We start from the raw sequence: 22,468 nt of genomic DNA, 5'->3' as shown, positions 1-22,468 counted from the left end.
CTCAGATGAGCTATTGTGCCGTAGTATATTATCAGTCTCTTGTTTACAACAGCTGATGTTTCCACCGACCGCTCTTCCCAATATAGTACAGTAAAGTTGCCAGCACTCGCCATCTCACGCGCCGTTGTTCACTGCTCAAGAGGGTTGATGCTTTACCGCAGGATACGTTGATTTTCAGTACAAAAGTAGCCATGTATCAATTAATTTTAGATTATAAATTATAAATCGAAATATTATAAGACAATGCAATTAATGTGTGTGCTGTTTAAGTGTCTTTATCATGTCACCTCACCTACTGCTTCACCTCCTCACCCCTTGACTCGTCACCTCACTACCTGCCTCCTCATCCTTCACCTCGTCCCCTGACTACCTCGTCCCCTGACTACCTGCCCCATCTCATCACCTCACCCCTCGCCTCCTCACTGCGTCCCCTCACTACCTGCCCCCTCACCCCTCAACTCGTCACCTCACTACCTGCCTCCTCATTCCTCACTCCCCTCACCTCACTACCTGCCTCCACACCCCTCACCTCATCACAAAAGTAGGAAATTGTCAAATAATACATTTTGTATAGGATACAGTACTCACCAGCAGATGCTGTCACTTTGAGCTTGTGATGCAGGCAGGTGGGTGGTGTTAACCGTCACTCACCTCTCCCTCCATGGACGACATAGGCAAGTCAGGAATGACACCAATGATTTCCACTGCCGACGAAGTGCTGGTTCGTGGTGATGATGAATCATCTGGTGGTGTTGATGACGTAGGTGGTGGTGATGGACTTAATGGTAGGTCTGCTATCTCTGACATTGAGGGCCATGGGCTGGGGCCAGAAATACCGCCACCACTGGTACAAGGGAGACAGCTGGTAGAGGAAGCAGCACTGGGACACCTGGGGGGCCCTAGAAAAGTAGTGGTCATTCTTACGCTGCTTCATCTGGAGTTCGTCAGTGACGACTGTTTACATATCGTGAAGGTTCTGGTAAAAGGGGAAGAGGCGGAGGGTGTCAGTGTTGGCCGTAATATTTAGGAGGCCGTCTAGGTATTTCCTGGCCTCGCTGAGACTGTTGGTGGGAACTTCCTCCACTTCTTCCTCTGTGCCATCCTCTGCTTCCTCCTGTCCTTCGCTGATGACACCAGCAGCAATTTCCTCATGGGTGAGGGTAACAGGCCCTTTGGCATCCACCTGCAGCCACTCGTCCACATCTTCATGGTCGCAGCAGTGTCAACACTACCACATAAAAGTGTGTGGACCTCATTCACCTTAACTGTTGCGATGCAATGTCAGGTTGAGGTAGGGTGGGGGATTATTGATCTCATATTACTGACCTGATGGAATGTCAGGTCACCCTTTCTTGGCTGGAGGATTAGTGGGTCTCGTGACCTGAAGATGTTTTGAATAAACATGAAACCTAAAGTATTTTTGAGGGAGAATGTGATAAGTGTAAGTATAAATGAGCGAATTTGTATCCCTTCAACATTGTTACATAACATTTGAGGTGCTCCGCATCAGAAGGGGGTGAATCGCCAAATTAAAAAAAGCTGAGAAAAAAACGTTTAAAGTTTTTGAAGTTCAAACAATCGTAACTTTTTTGTTTTATAAGCTAGAAGGTTCTTTTTTTTATCGTGCAGCTCAATCCCTCTCCTAGCGAACTGTGAAAACTGAAAGTTGGTACTGTGAATAGTTATTATTTTAGCGTGAGTTGAATGAGAATAACTACCCGTGATGTACAGTTGTTTGAGCTTCAAACCAACAATAATTGCAATTTTCTGCAAAATTCTATTATTATTGTGGGCTAATACTGTAAAACAAGTTAATAATCACCAAAAAACGCACTCGTCTTACACCCCCCTTCCCCATAACCCCCCCAAAATTAAACAATAATAATAAAAGGTTATTTGCCTATCAGTATTTATCTTTCCGTCCCTATTATTAGCCAAAGATTTATAATATTGTTAAGTATAATAGTGTGTAATAATAAGGAAATACCACTACTCATCCCCCCCCCCCACCATTAACCTCTCTCTCTTCCCCCAACGTAATTAACATACGCATACAAAGGCGGAGAAAGTTTGCATAATCATTGGTAAAACCAGTATTATGACAATAGTTTAACAATCTTACTTTGTTTAGTTCCTTCGTTTTATTATCCCTGAAGATTGTAGCAACTTGAACTTACTTAAATCATGAGGAGTGCGTATAACTTTAATAGCCTTGTCATAATCAATCGTGTACTGATCAAAGTCTTTCTCTGCACTCTCTAAAAATTGCCACACAGATTCTTCATCAACTAAATCATTGATTATGGATGCCGGCAACAGTTCAGTTTCATTATAAGACTTTCACTAGCATTCGTTGGATCAGGCTCACTTTTATCACCATCAAGGTCAATGCAAGTCTCGTCACTGTCAGACGGGCGGGGGAGGACAGGGTGTGGGTGGCAGGGTAAAGAGGCATGTGGCATGGGGCAGGGCGCAGCGGGCAGGATGGGAGGCGGGGTGGGTCAGAGGCGTTGGTAAGGCCGGCAGGCTGTGGTTGCCGGGGTGCCCACCCATTGCTCCCCCCACCCCCCCATAGCTGGTCGCTCACCCACTCCATCTCACAGTACTGTGTAATATACAGTGGTCCCTCGGTTAACGAGCACAATCCATTCCAGCAGGTTGCTCGTTAACCGAAACCATTGTTTCAATGGGTTTTTGGGTAATTGGTTCCAGCTCACCAAAAATTGCCTAAATTCAACAAAAAAGGTAGAAAAGTACACTTACTTTGAGGTGTGTGATGATGATGATGATGATGGGAATTAGAATGGGGGTGGAGGAGAAGGGAGAAGAGAAGGCATTGGGGTGGAAGAGAAGTCACCCCATGGCGCCATTTCACCCATAAAATTTTAGTTCTCTTGGTGTAATTCAAGAATATTTTCTTTAAATCAACACTGCACTGTATTATATATTATCAATACAGGTATGTAAAATAAATTTCAAAATTACCAATAATTTGCTTGCAAACACAAAAAAAGCATTTCTTTGAAGAGAGTCTCAAGCTAGATGTTACCTCCACTGAAAAGACACAAAGACTGATGCCTGTATGCTGTGTTGGCAGGCTGGATGGCGTGCCACAAACTAGTGACCCTACCTTCAATTATGTTCAATAATTGTTAAAATGACTAAAAAATTTAATATTAAACTTTTAAAATTATTGAATAGTATAAACTTCTTGATATTTAGTAAAAGGGGTAAGGAATTTAAGCCCTAGAACCGATTACTGTATTGGCGGACTAATACTACAGCTGGTGGACCGCCAAATGCAAGCTAAAACATGTGGAGGTCGGCTCGTAAGAAACTCGTTAATCGAGGGATTGCTCGTTAACCGAAATTAAGAATCTTAAGGAAGGTAACTCGTTAACCGAAATCTCGTTAACTGAGGGACCACTGTACTCTGTTTCCAAACCAGTGTTTACCTATTTCGCGCCTAAATCTAAAGTTGTCTAATTTAAAACCATTGTTACAAGTTTGCTCCTGGTTGGATAGTTTGAGTACCTTTGTAATGTCCCCTTTGTTTAGCCTTGACTTCCATTTATACACCTCTATCAGGTCGCCCCTCGCTCTACGTCTCGAGAGAGAGTGCAAATTGAGATGCTTTAACCTGTCTCTATACTCAAGGTTCCTAATGCCCTGGATTAGTCTTGTCATTCTCCTCTGAATTCTTTCCAAGGTTTCTATATCCATTCTGTAATAAGGTGACCAGAACTGAACTGCGTAATCCAGGTGTGGTCTCACAAGCGCAAGATACAGTTTTAGGATGACCTCGCTAATCTTGTAACTAACACTCCTTTGTATGAACCCAAGTACTTTATTAGCCTTGTTACGAGCAAAAACACATTGTTTTCTTGGTTTAAGGTTCCTACTTATCGTTACTCCTAAATCTCTCCGGCAGTCGGATTTCTCTATGGCATCGTTATTCATCTGGTATCTGGTTTCCCTGTTTACATCTCCTATACTGAGTACTTTACATTTGTCCACTTTGAATTTCATCTGCCATTTTTCAGACCATTTGAAATATTTGTTTAGATCTTCCTGTAGTTTTGCGGAGTCCTCGTCAGATTTAATAACACCTCCTATTTTAGTGTCATCAGCAAATTTACTTATGTTGCTGTCTATGCCGATATCGTTTATGTATATAATAAATAATAATGGTCCAAGTACTGAGCCTTGGGGAACTCCACTAGTGACGTTGCTCCAATGGGACTTAGTGCCGTTAATGCTCACTCGCTGTTTCCTGTCCTGTAACCACGCCCTAATCCATTTAAGGATATTACCTTTGATGCCATGTGCTTCTACCTTTCTAATTTGTCTTTTGTGGGGGACTCTGTCGAAGGCTTTGCTAAAGTCGAGATACAGTGGGGTATGCTATAACGAACGTAATTGGTTCCAGAACCTCGTTCGTTATAGCATTCGTTCGTTATAGGATTAATCCGTTCCAGGCCCCCAAATACAACCACTTAACACTGAAAAAATTCTGTGGAAAATGTAAAAAATACGGTACTTTATCTTACCTTAGTGTTATTCAGCATGCAGGTACCCCTAAACACTGGCACATCACTATCACTTCCACTGGGAGTCTTGGCTTTAAGGTCCTCAAACAATTGTTTAGCCTTCTCACAAATTATAGCTTCACTAATGTTACCACCTGCCATTTCTTTCTCCTTTATCCACACTAAGAGTAAATTTTCCATCTCTTCAATCACATTACACTTTGCTTTGCTAAGTCTAAAGATTCCCTTAGCCACTTGCACAGTTTTTAACTCCTCTTTATTCTTCAAAATCGTACATATAGTCGATTTAGCCATCCCATATTCATCACTAAGTTTCGCAATGCTTCTTCCATTCTCACGTTTCTTTATAATTTCTTTCTTAGTTTCAAGGGTTATTAGCTTTCTCACTCGCTTTGGACGACTCATTGTTACAATTGTATACTTGTATAACAAAATAGTTATACAAATAACGCGAATTTCCACATCAAAAGACGAAATTTCAACAATAACAGTGGTGCACTGGCTACACAATGAGACAAAGATGGCGCCTGACGCTCTTGTTGTGGGTCGCGGTACAACAATATTCATGCGCCAGGCGAAATAGTCCCGTATTCATCCGCGTTCGTTGTAGGAGTTGCGTTCGTTATAGCATTCTCAATTTTATAGGTAAAACCGTTCGTTATAGGAATATTCATAGTAGGATCCGTTCGTTATAGCATACCCCACTGTATACCACATCATAATTGTGCCCCTTGTCCACCGATTCGAAAACTGATGAAAAGAATGTTAATAGATTAGTTAGACATGAACGTCCGCTTGTGAAGCCTTGCTGGGAATCATTGATCATTCGGTGCTTCTCCAGGTGATTTTGTATAGTTTGAAATGATTGCTTCCAGTAATTTGCCTACTATTGATGTTAGACTGATTGGGCGGTAGTTAGAGGATAGTGATCTATCCCCCTTCTTGAAAATCGGTATTACATTCGCTATCCTCCAGGATTCTGGTACTACACCTGTTTTTAAGGACATGTTAAACAACTTTGCTAAGGGCATACTAAGCTCTTCCTTACATTCCTTTAATACTCTGGCACATATCTCATCGGGACCAGGTGACTTATTAGGCTTTAGTTTGTCTATTTGCTTACTAACATCGTTACTAGTCACTACTATCTTGCTTAATTTGTTTTCTTCACTATCTCTGAATAGAGTCGGTGCCTCGGGTATCATGTTTAAATTTTCAGTGGTGAAAACTGTTGAAAAATATTTATTCAAATTATTGCTCATTTCTCCGTCGTTATCAGTGAGCTCGCCGGTATCTGACCGTATTGGTCCAATCTTTTCTCGTGTTTTAGTTTATTACATTTGGTAGAATCCTTTGGGGTTTGACTTCGCCTCCCTTGCTATCCTTACCTCATTATTCCTCTTGGCTTTCCTTATCTTGGTTTTTACCCTACTTGCCAATACCTTATAATAATCCCGGAGGTAAATTTCGCCACGATTTATCCTTCTACAGTAGGCTCTCGCCAATAACGTTTAATAGGTGCCTGAAAAAGCCGTTATTAGTGAAAACGTTATTTGTGACATTAAAATACATGTAGAAAGGGTTTATTGGTGCCGCCGCCCAAGAATTTTACCTAGTTTTTCACCTTAAAGCCCTCCTAACACTTTTTGTTAGCTGAAATAAAAAGAATTGCTATTCAATCATCAAAATAAAGAGTTTGAGTAATATAACACTTAGCTTGGGGGAGTTTTTGGGGTGCTTGGTGTGATGATTGTTCCGTATCTGAGGGCCGCTAACACTTGCATTGTCTTTCATTCTACAAGCTAACCATTTCACAAGAAAATGCTCTGTTTTCACTAACAACCTGTTTCTATCGCCTTTATCATTCATAGCTCGCCTCGCATTTCCATCACTACCGAAATTTTTTAGCCAGCGCAATACTCTTCTTGGTCTCTTCTACGTTCCTCTTAATATTTCGCACTGTAGACTCAGGACAGTTCAATTTCCTCACTTTAAAAGTTCCCAGTCATTCAGGTGGCAAATCACTCCCTCCACCACCTCCCATAAGCCCCCACAGGCAAAAATGCGGAAGCCATTATTGATCACCGACCCTAACAACCATTGGTTATAGAGGCAAAAATCTCACACGTGGGCACAGTGCTGTATTCCACTGAGCGTGTGTGAGAGAGAGTGAGGCGGAGCGGTCAACTACGTCATCAACATGGCAGCAAACAAACGCGATCATTGATGCGCTCGGACGCTTCCAGCGAAATTTCCGTTATTCAAGAGAATTCAGACGTTATTATCAAAAATGGTTATCTATTGTAACTTACCATTATTGTCGAAAACGTTATTGCGGAAGTCATTATTGGCGAGAGCCTATTGTACCTATAGCCTTCCTTTGGCCAATGATGTTCTTTAAATAATTATTTATCCTTTTAGGGTCATTGTTGTCTAATCTGAGTTTTTTGTATGGTATGTTCTGCCCTTGTGCATTAAGTAACTCATTATTTAAATTGTCGTGGAACTCGGCAATCTCAGATCTCGTTATCAGGTCGGTGTCATCTGTCAGGTTCACGCCCAAATGCGACACCCCCTCTCTCAGCTGCCTCTTTAAACTGTCAAAGTTTGCCCTTCTGAAATCTGGTACTTTAGTGGAATTTTCCTTATGTCTGCCCTGAAAATCTAACTGGAATCTAATTTCTTTGTGATCGCTGTTTGCAAGTCTGTTCCCTACCTCGACATTGCTAATGAGGTTTTCTCTGTTCAACAGAACTAAATCGAGTATATTATTACCCCGGGTGGGTTTGGTTATATGTTGACTTAGAAAACAGTCCTGGATCGTTTCGAGAAAATCCTCTGATTCTGAGTTACCCGTAATGTCAGTCCAATCTATTTGGCCAAGGTTAAAGTTGCCTACTATACAGACTTAATTGTGTATGGAAGCCCTGCACATTTCATCCCAGATAAGTCTCTCATTGACTCTATCAAGAGTGGGTGGTCTATATATTACTCCTGTGATTAATTTTCCCTTCCGTTGATTAATTCTATCCAAATTGTTTCTGTATTCTGCTCAGTTTTTATTTCCTTATTTATTTCACACTTCAGATTATCCCTGACATAGATTGCTACTCCGCCTCCTTTCCTGGTCTGCCTATCGGTATGGAACAATTTGTAACCCGCAATTTGGTATTCGACCGGTAACTCACGTGAGTTCTAGGTTGATCCATGTTTCGGTGAATGCTATTGTATCGATTTTTTCAGTACATACCAAGGCCGTAATATCATCCATTTTGTTTCTCATGCTTCTACTGTTCACGTAGTAGACATTTAAGTTTGTCGTGTTGTGAGTCCTCCCTTTACCGCGTTTAGGTTTAAACTCCGTCTAATTTAGTTTTGTCATCATTCCTAACACTATTTCCCTGTAATCTTTCACTTTGTTTACCCACTCCCACTGCAGTCTCCTCCACCCCCATGCCCATATGTTCCCCTAGCAGTTTAAAGACTTCGATATCTATTGAACTGCCCCCTCTAGAGACCCAGCCAGGGTTGCCACCCCATCCCGAGACAGGTGCACCCCATCCCTAGCATAAAGGTCCCTTCTGCCGTAGAAGTTGCCCCAGTTGTCAATGAATGGGACTGATGTTGACTTGCAGTATCCGTCAAGACGGCCGTTGACACCAACTGCCCTTGACAACCATTCAATGCTAACTCTCCTTTTAGGCAGGACACCACATATGTTAGGGATCCCTCCCTTAGTCCTAACATGATCTATAGCTGTCTTGAACTTATCAAGAAGCTCTTCACTCCTACACCGGCCTATATCATTGCCTCCTGCACTGAGGCAGATAATGGGTTTGTTCCCATTACCAGACAAGATATTGTCCATCCTGTCAACTATATCCCCCACCCCAGCCCCTGGCAAACACACCATCATCCTATTTTTATTTTTACCACTAAAGGCTCTGTCCAAGTACCTTACCTGTGAGTCAACAACAATTAAAGTTTTTATACCTTCCTTGTCAGCCCTGTCCCTGACTGTACTAACGTCCATTTCGTCTATCAAGGGACTGAACGAGTTGGTACACTTAGCTGTTGTTGTCATTGTTGTATCCTTGGTGTGTTTCTTAGCCACCAGTTTGGTAGTCCCTCTCCTCACAACCTTCCATTCGTCATTCACCGGCTTTCCTTGTCTCGTTTCTTCCTTCATCCTTGCTATCTCTTCCTTTAATTTCAAGTTTTCTTCCTCTAATTTCAGGTTATTTTCCTTGGTACTCTCTAACTCGGCCTACAGAAGGGCGTGACCCCGTTTACAAGTAGCACTAGCCATATCTGGTAATTATCCCCGGGAGCGGAGCTAAGCTGCCGTGACCTTTCCCCTAGTGAGGTCAGAACAAAACAGTACTGCACTAGGAGAAATTTATTACTAAATATAAACAAAAGTAAAGTGCATGAAAAATGGAGGCAGTTAATTATTAAAGTTTGAAGAACGATAGAATAAAGTGAGAAGGTTCTAGTAATTGTGTCAGCAAGGGGAACATTGAGTAACTAACTGAATTAAATAATAGAAAGGGGAAAGCAAGTAACGAGTGTACAGTATTGAGAAGTGTATGGAGAAAGAGAACTGTCAAAATACATGGTACAGTACAGTAATTAATAAGCAACAGTTGGAAATTGAGTAATGCTTGGAGGTAGAATTGTAAGTGAAGCCCAGGGAGCATTTATGGGTGGACTATGAGTATAAGATATTAAGGAGATTTCATGCAAGGAGTGCTCGATCAATCTTATTTGTGTCGATGTAAAACTTTTAATTTTTATTTCATGAATAGTGATACATAATGAGAGATGAACAGTTTATTAATTCTGAAGAGGACATGTGGGGTGATGTAGTCTGTTAAGAGTGGAATGGACGAGATTGTGCTTAAGTGATAGTGGCAAGTGGAGTATGATGGGGGGGATTGTGCTATGGTGATACAGGTTGACAATCCCTTATCCGAAATCCTTGGGGCCGGAGGCATTTCGGATTTCGGAATTTTTCGGTTTTCGGAATGTTTTTTTTTTTTTTTATTAGCCCACCTGGGCATAGATCACTGACCCACATTGGGGCCTGGGGGGGGGAAATATAATAATAATAATAATTCATAGGTCTAGGTCGCGTTTCTCACCTTTGATCTTTTTTTCATTCTTGTATTTCTTTATTGTTATTATTATTAATTTTGTTATTATATTTTATTATTATTATTGTTGTTATCATTATTATTTTATTTTGGTGTACAGTATTTTAATTAAAAATCTTATTTACTATGAATAATTATTATTATTATAATTATTATTTCTATTACATTTTCGCCCCCCAGTCCCCGATGTGGGTCAGTGATCTATGCCTGGGTGGGCTAATCCCTGTTAAAAAAATAAATAAAATAAATAAATGGCCCCCACAAAAAAAAAAAAAATTTCGGTTTTCATAGCTTTTCGGTTTTCAGAATTTCGGATAAAGGGTTGTCAACCTGTATTGTATGGCAGGGGATTGTGTTATGGTGATTCTGTTATGGCATGTAGGGTATGACGGGAAGGATTGATGTGGAAGATTTATGAGAGCACCAGGAAAAAAATTATGAACCGAGTGTAAAATTGAATTATTCTGGCCTAGAAATGTAAGACAGAGAGTATTGTGATAATGTGAGTGGGTTACATAGTGAATTGTGAGCAGTGTTAAGATAGAGGAATTACATTGTATAATTAGTTTCTGAAGCAAGTTGAGAATATGAGACACTGTGGATTGCTTCTGCTTGTTTCATCCCATTCTTAAGGTTTCTCTTTTTCCTTGGTTCACCCTGCACACAGAGTAGGAGTGGAAGACAGATTAGTGATGGGTGTTAAATACACAGTAAGTCAACTTGATATCTTAACTCTTTCTACACCGTTCCTGAAATTTCATTCTACATGGATTTGTACATAAGCAAGTTCTGGTCCGAAGTCGGTGGTGCTACCTCATAGTGGGTGGACCAGTGGCAACGGGGGTGCCAATGAATCTCTTGGGCGAGGCCACCGGAGGGCGTTTGGTCAGGGTCATGACGGGACTTCTCCGCTGACCAACCCACTGTCACACCGGAGACCTTTGAGTGTGATTGGGTCTGTGCACATTTCATTACATATAATGAAATTGTTAAAATCATAATACAGTACGTACTTCAGATGACGTTCACTGGTGTGTATTGTGCACCTTTGAAGACTGAAACTATCGTATCAGTGTTTAACTTTAGAAGTGATTCATAAATTGCTTAATATCAAAGAATACTTTAATTCCTGCACTTTGTATCAAATTGATCATAATTCTCCTATAAGTATCAAAGTTAGATTTAATTTGGAATTAAATTAGATAGCATACGTACTTGGAATTTCAGATTCATTAAGCATAATGCCAGTTATCAGTAAGTAATTGTAAACAGTGTAACTACAATACTATATTTTGAAATTGCATATAGAGTCATTCAAAGCCAGTTGTATTGTATTCACATACTCTTCCTTTATGTAGTTGAATTTCATAACTTATTTATTTCCAATATGGAATATACAGTAGTGTACAGTAGCAAAGACTCAAATCTGTATGTAGATTATGATTTTATAAATTAACATATTCAGTAGCTTGATCTTACTTTGTAGATTTAATGATCAGACTTGATTGAGAAAAGCAAGTTTGATGCATTGATAATAAGTTGTATGAGTCTTGATGTTTTATCTTGTATACAGTAAACCTTGGATGCCATTATGTAGATACTGTACTGTCAAAGCCAAAACAAAATCAAATTACTATTGTTCACCAAGTTGAGGGTGTGACTGATGGGAGTGTTGTGGCTTGCGACCCTCTGGCAGGTTCAACCATGGTGGTAAGGCCAGGAGAGGAGGCACCCGCGGCAAACTGCACCACGCATTCTGTTAGCTTCATTTCAGGTTTTGTTGTTGGGTGTGTGACAGATGGTTGTGGGGACAGTGTTTGTTTCTGGTGATCACCTTCCTCTGGTTTGTATTGATATAGTACATATCACTGTAACAATCTTATTTCATTTTGAAAATTTGTCTACAACAGTTTATGTATTGAAGATGAGAGAATACAAGTGATGCTTTCAAAACAGTTTCACTAAAATTCTTAGACATAGAAATTTGGGTAAAGTTTATAGATGAAAAGGAGGTAAATCATAGTGCTTCCAGATATTGATCATAGTCTTGGTTTACAGTTTAAAGGAGTGCCCCTATTGGCCTCCACTGTCAAGTGTAAGATTTGTTCTCAGGAGTTCGCAAAGCAGTGGAGGCGAGGATAGTCCGCTGGAGGACAAGATCAACCGCAAGACATTATTTTACCTGATATCCACCCTCAATGCAGCGTTCTACCCGGACTATGATTTCAGCAATGCTTCTTCTCAGGAATTTTCTAGGGAGCCTTCCCTAGAGGTAAGATTTATCTGGAGTTTAATGTAAGATAGGGAGAGGGTGATATAGCTCTGCTACATAAACGTCATGTTGATATATGGGGCTAAAGATAATTTTTAATGGACAATTCACAGGATTGCTGGAATATTAAAAAGTGATTATAACAATCTTGAATGCTTTTTTTGCATATACTGTATTGAGTGTCCCATTCAGAGTATTTAAAGACTCGGAGTGAATTTTGAATTGTAAATGTGTTTTACTTTGTGATTGAAAGGGTGTTAACCAGCCCACATTATAAGGTGAGGAGTTATATGCATGCTTCCTGTCATATCCTGCCAGTGTGGTAGTTTATGTGGAAACTCCTTCAAATATCAGTCACTGCAAAATTTCAAGTTGAATAAACCCTCATTTTTATGTGAGATTTTGTTTGAAAAGGGATTGTGTAATCATTAAATTCTCACTACACAAAGCCATTAAATGATTGGAAAGTAATGACTAAGGTCCAGGAACTGCAAAGATCATCTATTACTGCAATTCTTATTCCCCTTTATGCAACTTACAACATTACAGTCTTCATATAACATCACTTATAATTAATTAAACTAGAAAAAGGTGGATTGTTTCCCAAGATTAGTTTTTTTTTTCCATCAATTAGAGTTTGGTTTTGGGCACCACCCAATAAGGTCATTTTTCCCCTATAAACAATACTGTATTACATAAACTATATTACATTCATTATCTTGCATCATTAGTACATTATTTTGCATATTTAAATGTGATCAGCTTTATTAGTTATAAGACTAATACTGTAATTAAATATTTCTTCATAAACACATAGTATGGTAAACTAGTGATATTTTTCACTGATTGTTCATCAATGAGTGGATTGCCTAGGCAGGAAGAAATGAATCTTGAAATTGAACCAGTTTACTAACTTTGAGAAAATACAGGTTCAAAGTGAACACTAACATTATTGACATGGCTGAGTTTAGTGAATGCTGGTTGCCCCTAATAAATATGGTACATTTATCTCAAGAAATTTTAAAACTGTACAAAATTTCATGAGAGATTAAAATTTTTTTAACAGGGTCTGAATAAAAGTTGTTATTGAGGAATTTACAAGCATTCTTTACAATTGTATGAGTTGTTTATCTTAATGGTCACCAGAGAAAGTGATGAGTCTCTGTCTTTCTTTCTCTTTCTGTAATAGTGCAATCTACTTAATGACAGGAGAGGCTTCAAATGTTTTGTGGTTTGCATGGGGGGTGTGTTTTCCTTAACCTTACAAAGAGGAATATTATTGCTTTATAAGGACCTCCATTTTGAATAACTACGTATTTTGCATAGACTGGATCACCTGATGATTAAACACCTTTAATGTTAGGTTAGTATTAGGGTGGTTAATCTTTAATCTAAAGGTAAAATAAGCTGGGAGGGCTGATTTTAGGTGATCCCATAAATTGAATGTATAAGTAGTGAAAGTAAGGAAGGTTAGTCACTACCTCACCTGCAGTCCTTGAATTAGGTAGATAAATCCTCTTCCAAGTTGGCCATTCCTGTAGTTATTTAATTGTATAATAACTGTAACACAACTTCCTTAGACATTAGTGTACAAATTCCTTTGTTTCACCTTTTCCCTTTCTCTAGCTAGTTCAGGTAAGTCACAAGTTAATATAAGTGGGTGAATGAGTCCAGACATCCTATTTTATGACTAGGTGGAACAAGTCACTCATCCCAGGTTTATGGCACAAGTTGTCTGGAAGTGGTTGTCAAGAGATCCTGTTTTGATTATGGTGTCAGGTTAAAAATGTGTGGTACATGAAGGGATTAATATAAGACTTGATGACTCTTCTATCTGTCTGTATATAAGGCACTCGGTGAAACACCAACATGTGCAAAGTTCACTCTCTGTGATAATCAAGGTTAAACTTAGTGTACAGTAAAAAAAAACCGAGTACCGGACCAATTATGCCACAGCGACGTTGTTAATTAGACGAAATCTGGGTGCTTTTTTTTTCAGACGTCCATATCAGTAGGGAAGGAGGCACAACTGTTTATAACAACCAGCATATTACACTAATGCAGATTGGCTCATAATAAATTAGTTTAAGTAAAATGGTTATACTTATGATATGCTGTATACTAATAGTAAATTCAGTTAATTTTTTTTATTTAAAGTGTTAATACTATAATGTAGGTAGAAGCTTTCACAGCAGGAAAGAAGATTACTGAAGGTTTCTCAGTCCCGACATATGTATGTATGTGGCATGGATGGCCTTGTGTTGTGTAAGATGATGTGGATGTGTACTGTATACCTCTGGCAATGAAATGGATATGTTCACAAAATCCACTTCGTTCTCAGGAACTTCATTGTTATGCAGTAGGTGCTGTTGATGTAACAATGAGTAAAAGGGAGTAGGTTCCAATCCTTCATTATTCTGTATTTTACATACGGCAAAATGAGCAAAAAATTATTATACAGGTAATAATGGGAATAATACAGTATAGTCTGCATTTACGCGGTCAATTGAACCCATGGAGTGCCGCGTAAAACGAGAAACGCATAAATGAAACAACAGAACATATGGGATTAATTGAAATAGAGACAGGGCCGACCCCCAAACTCCACTTTTTCCGACACAATACGTACTTTGTAGTAAAAATATCATCTAATTTTTTGATGGTATGCACACACAATTAATAATTAAGAGAAATATCAATAATATTAGGTTTTTTAACACTTACATTAGAAAAGCTGGGTCGGCACGCGTGGATGGCGGCTGGTTCCAAGGCAGAGGGCAGATTAGTTGCCCGCCGGTGAATCACTTTCACCTACACTACTCGCAGAGGTTTGCAGGGCCTCCCAGACAAACACCTCAAAATCCATATCCTCACTGTCAATATCACTATCACTGACATGGGTTGGCTGCGGTTGTGGTGGGTTGCGGGCGAGGAAGTCCTCAATACTACGTTGACAACTACCATTGATGTTGTCAAGATAGATCTGGATATACGGCTCCACAACTTTCGTCAGATGGTTATTAGACACTTCGTACCGATGCTTGTCTGGGTCGTTGTCAAGGATGAGCTTAAGTTTCTCCCCCAACTCGATGATTTCTTTCACATTATCATGGCTTGGTCCAGGTAATTCAATGTTTTTCTCTGGTGGTGGGGGTCCCGAGGAAGCCATTATGAGTTGTGAGGGGAATAGCGGGCACAAGAGAGAACTGTATACACGGACTGAGAACAATGAGACAATGCCCTGCTAGGTCAGCGACTTCTACCCTCTGGTGGCAGGGCACGTCATGTTACATTAGACCAATCACAGCTAGCGGTGGAGGGGGGTAAGTATGCTTGGCCCAATCACAGTCCGATACGTCATATATGACGTCAGCGATAACGTAAGAGCGACCTAATGCGCACCACTCACCGCGCCGCTTCCCTCGTATGGTCAAGAATGGACCGCGTGAGTAAAAAATGGCGCGGCGGTCTGGACCCCTCCAGCCGCTCGCCGCATAAATGACCAAATTTACCACATAATTAAAGCATTTTCATTCTGGCAAGGCACCAACGTAAATGACCAAACGCATAAACAAAAGCCGCGTAAATGCAGACTATACTGTACATAGCACATTATAAAATACAGTAGCACATATTTTATGTAAAAAAAAAATAGCTTCTTTTGCCCTTGAACCATCTTATAGGTAACGATAAGAGTGGAGAGCTCAGCCAGCCAGCTGACTTGAGACACATGGCTGCTATGCCGTGAATGTCGTGACGTTACATTGGGGAGAGTAAAGCGCTTTCATATAAGATTCACGATCCACACACAATGTTGTTAACATTTATGCTTTTCTTTTTTCTTTTTCTTTTTTAGTTTTATATTATATTTTGTTTATTTCTAAGTCACAGAGTATTGAAATGATTTTCACTTAACTTTAACAGTGTCATTACATGAATCACTGGCATCATGCATAGCCATCTCAAGGCCACAGCTGCCTGGCAACATGTGATCCACTTTTGTTTTTAGTGGAGATGAAGTGGCTCACACTTAAGACATGCTTTCAGTATATTCAGAGTTCCAAATTTCTGCATTATTTCAGTAACAGAGTATTTATTGTCGACCATAGTTAGCACTTTCAAGTTTATCCTTCGTGGTAGGCGCTTTCTACTCTGGGGCCTTACCTGAATGTATTTGCACAATGCTTGTAATTTATATATCATGAAAGAACAAGTAAGTCTGCACTGAGTAATAGCCAAGCGTAGACTGAGTACAGCACGGCTGTGTTGTTGTGATGTGGGCACCACATGGTACAATCTGCGTAGATCCACAACAATTACTATGACCCGCAAGAAATTTTTTTATATTTTTAAATAAATTTTCCAAGATTCGTGGTGTTACTCAGATGCTCCGGTACTCAAGGTTTATAATGTACATAATTTGTATCATTACACTGTAGCCAACCAAATGATTCTGGTGTCAAAAGATAGAGAAATAATATAGTTTTAGAGTACAATACAGGGTATATAAAAATGTGTTTGGTAGCTAAAGTCTGAATAGTCATTTGGTCGAGTTTATTTTAGAGGATCACTTTAGAGTTTAGAACATCAGTAAATGATCACTAGAAAAGGTGTGTGTGGATGATGAGCACTATTTAAGTAAAAAGTAATGGAGAATCACTGAAGTGGCATCTGATAATGGTGGGAATAACAAAGCTTTAGTTTCCCCTACCAAGCCCCCCACACACACACACACCTGGGTCTCTCATTGGGTGAGTGACATCATGTCCCACTGACCCTGCAACCTACAAGTGACACATGAAGACTGCACAAATGGTTGAAATTCCTATGTTTTATAAGTCGATTTTTCCCTGTTCCAAAGACATACAGTATCTCCCTTCCTGGCCCAGCTGACATTACAGAGATTTGCCCAGGCATCTCATATATCTATCTTTCTGTCTATCTAAATATCTATCTGTCTATGCACTGTGTCTATTGAAGTATTTATCAGTTTATCTGAATAACTGTCTATACTTATCTGTCCAGTTGTGGCTGAAAGAGTTGAGAGTATTTTCAGCATCACACAACTGTATCCAAAAAGGACAGAATATACTATGGATTATAAATGAGAGCTACTCATATTTCCTGTTTCTCATACAACCTCCCTGCATTTTGTGCTTTGTGTGACCTCCATGTTCCCTGCATCTCATAGAACACCAAATTCCCTGCATCTGATGTGACAGTGACTACAGAGGGGCTGAGGAAGGCCTTAGGATGTAGAAGTCTTGACAACCTATTTCATTCTGTTTTATTTGGTAGTGGATATAGAACAGACAGATTGGGAAGGAGAAGGGTAGGGTGCCATTTAAGCATTGTTATTGGAAAGGAAAATTGTGGTGAAGATCATATAAGTGTGGTGATTAGGAAGGAAAAGAGAAGGATGCATTGGAAATTGAGAAGATTACAGGGAAAATATTTATTTTCACTCAATGAACAGGTTTATGTGGCATATGACTGTTTTAATGGAGTATACATTATTTGAAAGGTTTGTGTTGAAAACTGGGACAGCTTCCTTCCTGTCTTGTCATACTCTGCTTTATGGTTATATTTCTCTGCCCGTCTGATAAAGTATAATAGCTGTTACTTCTCAACCCCCGAGCTCAGTCTTCTATTTTTCCTCAAATTTATGCTAACAGTTTTAGTGTTAGGCGTAACTTTTAGGGTGTCCTGTCCACCTTAGAATTTTTGGATCACCTGAGGATTAGCCCCCAGCTAAGTTCATCTGATGATTAAACACCCCAATGCTACCTGGTTGGAGGTTAGGTTAAGGTGATATAAGCTGGGTCATCTAAAATTTAATATACAGTAAGGTGAAAGAGTATTTTCTCTGGTACACTACAGTAATACCCCGCTTAACGCGGTTTCACTTTCCGCAATTTCGCATTTACGCAGTACCTAGCCAGAACCAGACTTTCACTTTACGCGGTGCATCAACTCATATACGCGGGAAGCGGCCTGGGCAGAATGCGCACAAGGTCGCCCAGTCATCAAAACATTACCGAGTTCTTCACCCGCCACCCACCACAGCCGGCCCAAGTCAGTGATAGTGAGGATATGGACTTATATGGACTTTGAGGGGTTTGACAAAGAGGCCCTGCAAGCCTATGTGGTGGATAGTGATACAAGTGATACAGGTGAGGGCCAATAATCTGCCCTCTGCCTCGGAACGAACCCCTCATCCCTGTGTGCCCAGCCATCTTTTCTACTAATGTAAGTGTTAAAAAAACTAATATTATGGATATTTCTCTTAATTATTAATTGTGTGTGCATACCATCATAAAATTAAGATGTAATTTTTACTACAACGTAGGTATTGTGTCTGAAAAAGTGGAGTTTGGGGGTCGGGCCAGTCTCTATTTCAATTAATCCCATATGTTCTGTTGTTAACTTAACGCGGTTTTCACTTTCCGCGGTACCCCGTGGGTTCAATTGACCGCGTAAATCGGGGTACTACTGTACTGTACTTTCCCCTTTGAACCAAGGAAGAGTTGTGTTTAATGAAGTTTTGGGGTTCCCGGGCCACTTGGAGATAGGCTGATCAATTTTCACACCAGCTCGAGTCTTGGAGAGGATATAATAGATTATAAGTTTAAATTTTGTACGTACCTTACTTAGGTGACAGTAGAAATCCCACTTCTGGAGGGTGAAAAATGAAAAGGACCACATTTGAGTTGGTGGCAAATATTGCATCTTATTTCCAGAGTTTGTCACTCCTCAGCCTTTAGTGTTAACTGTCACCTCTAAGAATCCTTTTTTAAAAGCTCTGGTTGCCATGGGAGGATTTACTAATTGTTTGTCAAATACCAGCCACTCTTGTCAAAGATTAACATGGAGTTATAAAGGGTTATAAGATTATTTAAGAGGAAAGGGATGAAACATCAAGCAGGAACATTCACATGCACCTTCTCATATCCTGTACATAAAACATAAAACTGTTTTTGTGGTTACATTTATTGATCTTTAGTTTCAGTGATAATGTTTTATTGATAGTGGGTGATGCGTGCTGTTGAGCGACAGATGATGGCAGTTGCTCGGTCAGAATTCATTTCTGTGGAGTCTGCACTTTGGGCTGCTCTGGACAGTGCCATCTGTCTGCGAGAGTGTGAGATTTACAGCTATAACCCTGGTGAGTAGTTTCACTGTTTACCAATAGTTAAAGCTGAACAAATATGGCATCATATAAGATTCACCCTCCCCAGCTTATTTCACCTGATGATTAAACATCCTAATGCTAACCTAACCTGACTTGGCCTAATGTAATTTCACAACTTAACTTAACCAAACCACCTCAGGTAGTATTAAGGGTGTTTAATCATCAGGTGAATTAAGTTGGGGCTTATCTTCATGTGATTACAAAATTATTATACTCTACAGTATTTCAGAGCTGTGGCAGTAGTATGAAATTTCCAAATAAATTAATTTTATTCAACTTTTGCCTGAGAATTAAATATAATAATAAGATGATTACAGTAGAAGTCCAAAAATCCGGACTGCTTGGGGCTTGGGTCGGTCCTGATTTTCGGATTTTCCGGATTCTCAGGCAGTACTTTTAAAATTCAAATTTAAGGAGGAATAAAGAAGAGATGAACAGGTACACTTTGATAGTTTATTCATTAGCAAATATAGCATGCTTCATATACCAAAATGAGCAGTTTTAATGAAAAAGCTGTGAATTCTAGAATTTTATTCTTTGCCTTTTTTATATCATAAATTGTAGACTTTCCAATGTCGTATGTTTCCATTAGAACAGTATTGCTCACACCACGCTCTAGTTTCTTAATTATTTCAAGTTTGTCACTCAATTTCAACGAGTTCTTCTTTCTCTTCACACAACGAGGTTTATCTACTATAGGAGCCATTATCATGGGCTTGTACAGTACTCTGTAAATGGAAAGAGTAAGACTCAAAATAATGTTATATTGCACTGGTATTCTATTCATACTGTGCTTGATATAATGCATTCACGGAAATGTAATATTTTTGCTGAAATGGCGTACGTATTACAGTGGAAAGTTGGATAAAATCGTGACGAAAACAATGACTTTATCTTTCTCTCGTTCAAAAGATGTTACCGTAATCGCTTTTCGAATGGTTTTCAGTTAAAAAACTGTTGTATTACAATAATATTCTATCCTAATTGACTTGAATAAATACTACGATACCATATTTCTGAATATTTTCATTAAAATCCATCAAAATCATTTTCCTTGTCATCGTCTGCATCACCAAACAGCTTCTCCCAGTCCTCTCCTTAAACAGGGCTAGAGGGTACGTGTTTTTCGAATCGTTTTCAATTAAAAAACTATTACATCACACGTATATTTTACTTAAACTGCGCCTGAATGAATATATTCTTGGAAATAAATAGTTTTGCTGAAACGTGACATATTTCAATGTAAAATAGGATAAAATACATGACGAAAACAAAAGACTTTACCTAAGCTTCCAATGTTCTTAAGATGTTACTCGTTTTTTTAATAGTTTTCTGATAAAATTCTGTTATATTACAATGATATTCTATTCATACTGTGCTTGATATAATACATTCACGAAATGTAATATTTTTGCTAAAATTACGTACATATTACAGTGGAAAGTGGGATAAAATCGTGACGAAAACAATGACTTTCGCTTTCTTTCCTTCAAAAGATGTTACCGAAATCGCTTTTCGAATGGTTTAGTTAAAAAACTGTTGTATTGCAATAATATTCCCTCCTAATTGACTTGAATAAATATTTGAATGGAAATATACAATATTTTTGTTGAAACTACCCGCGTTTCAGTGTAAAGTGTCGTAATAATAAATGGTAAACAATTTGCCTTCGGCACTCGTGTTTCAGGCACGGCGAGCCTCAGTTTATAGGACATAGAGTGTTTTTGCTGAAGGTTTTGTTGTTCCATTACCCTCAAAAACGTGGGTCAAACTATAAACGAGGAATATCATAAATTAACGATTTCTTGATCAAAAAATCAGGGTCGACCTATAAACGGTATGTTGTCACAGTTTGATTGCTCGTTTTAAAGTAGCGACCACGTGGTCGCTTGTTGTCGCTGTGCAGCTGTGGCGCTCACGCATGCGCACATACACAAAAGCCTGCTAAAAAAAAAAAAAAAATCAGTTTTCGAAAAGTCCTGATTCTCGGGTGGTCGGGATTTCTGGCATCCGGAATTTTGGACTTTTACTGTACATATGTTGATGTTATTGTTTTAAGAAAAGTGTAATGTTTTATGTGTGTTCTGTCTTCAGATCAAACATCGGACCCTTATTCTGAAGATGGTTGTCTCTGGTCATTCAACTACTTTTTTTACAATTCTCGTCTCAAGAGGATTGTTTTCTTCACCTGCCGCTCCGTGTCGCAATATTGTGGTTCTCCTCACGACTCTGGACTGATTGGCAATTCATGCATGGACTTTGAGGAAGTATTTTGAACACCTAACAAAGCCCTCTCCCCATCCTTATTATTATTGGGGGAATGGAATCACGTCATTTATATAATGAGTAATGTTATGTACAGCAAGGAATTGTTTCACTTCTGTTTTGTTTTTTCTTTACTGTATTTTTGTTCATAAAAATGGAAGAGTATTTAGTTTTTGTAATTGTATTATAAAAAAAGGTGATAATAATTTGTAGGAAAATCCTATGGTCTTCTGTGTTGTAGACAATGGATAGATGCATATTTGTGTCAAGCATTTCATTATTTAGTTTGAAGATTAATTATACAGAAAGAGGATACACAAAGTTGTGTTATTCTGAGAGTAAAATGGATCACTTAGTAGTTCCTTTTAGTTTTAGGCAGATACTGTATATAGTACAGGTTGAACCTCCCTAATCCGGCACCCTTTGTACCTGACCGGTGCCGGACTATAGAATTTTCCGAACCACAGGTGGTCTTTGTAAAATACTTAGTATTATTAATGCGCCAATTATAGTCTCCCTGGTCACTTCTGTGACATTTTATAAGCAAAAAACATAAACCTAAGATAAAAGACATAAATAAACAAATAAATACTTCACTAGGCCTTCAGCGCCAACTGTCAAACATGTCACTGTCACCTCCCCTTCCTTCCTCCCTCCCTCTCTGCCAGGGTTTGGTGGTTATACAGTAGGCTTTAAGTTTTTATCATATATAATATCACAGACTAAAGTTAGGAGAATATAATTTACATTGCTAGAATCCTTGCAAGACAGCGAATAATTTGAATATAAACTTCATATATTTTGCACAAGAGATAAAAAATTTGCTCTTTGTATGTCTAATGCATGTTTATAATCAAATTAATCACTATCTTATAAGAATTCCAGCAATGTTAATTATATTCTCCCAGGTCAGCTCAGTGACATTTTATAAGAGGAAAACTTAGTCACTCATAAGGACAGATAAATAAACACTAGACCTTGGCATCAACTGTCAAACATACCGGTATCACCTCACCTGCCCCCCCCCCCTCCC

The 22,468-nt window shown here is 39.1% G+C and overlaps 1 protein-coding gene across 1 annotated transcript in view; it reads left to right on the top strand.

Moving 5' to 3' along the window:
• The window catches only part of LOC121869528 (repressor of RNA polymerase III transcription MAF1 homolog), a 76,349-nt gene extending 54,283 nt beyond the window's left edge, over positions 1-22,066 (top strand). Inside the window, exons 3-5 of the mRNA XM_042370891.1 lie at positions 11,819-11,978; positions 19,008-19,143; positions 21,265-22,066. Coding sequence (XP_042226825.1) covers positions 11,819-11,978; positions 19,008-19,143; positions 21,265-21,446 — 478 coding nt within the window. The 3' untranslated portion in view covers positions 21,447-22,066. The remainder of the gene's footprint in view (positions 1-11,818; positions 11,979-19,007; positions 19,144-21,264) is intronic.
• Positions 22,067-22,468: the final 402 nt, after the last annotated feature.

The sequence above is a fragment of the Homarus americanus genome, unplaced genomic scaffold (genome assembly GCF_018991925.1).
Source record: "Homarus americanus isolate GMGI-L3 unplaced genomic scaffold, GMGI_Hamer_2.0 scaffold32583, whole genome shotgun sequence".
Lineage (NCBI taxonomy): Eukaryota > Metazoa > Arthropoda > Malacostraca > Decapoda > Nephropidae > Homarus > Homarus americanus.
This window is presented reverse-complemented; position numbering and strand designations above follow the sequence as displayed.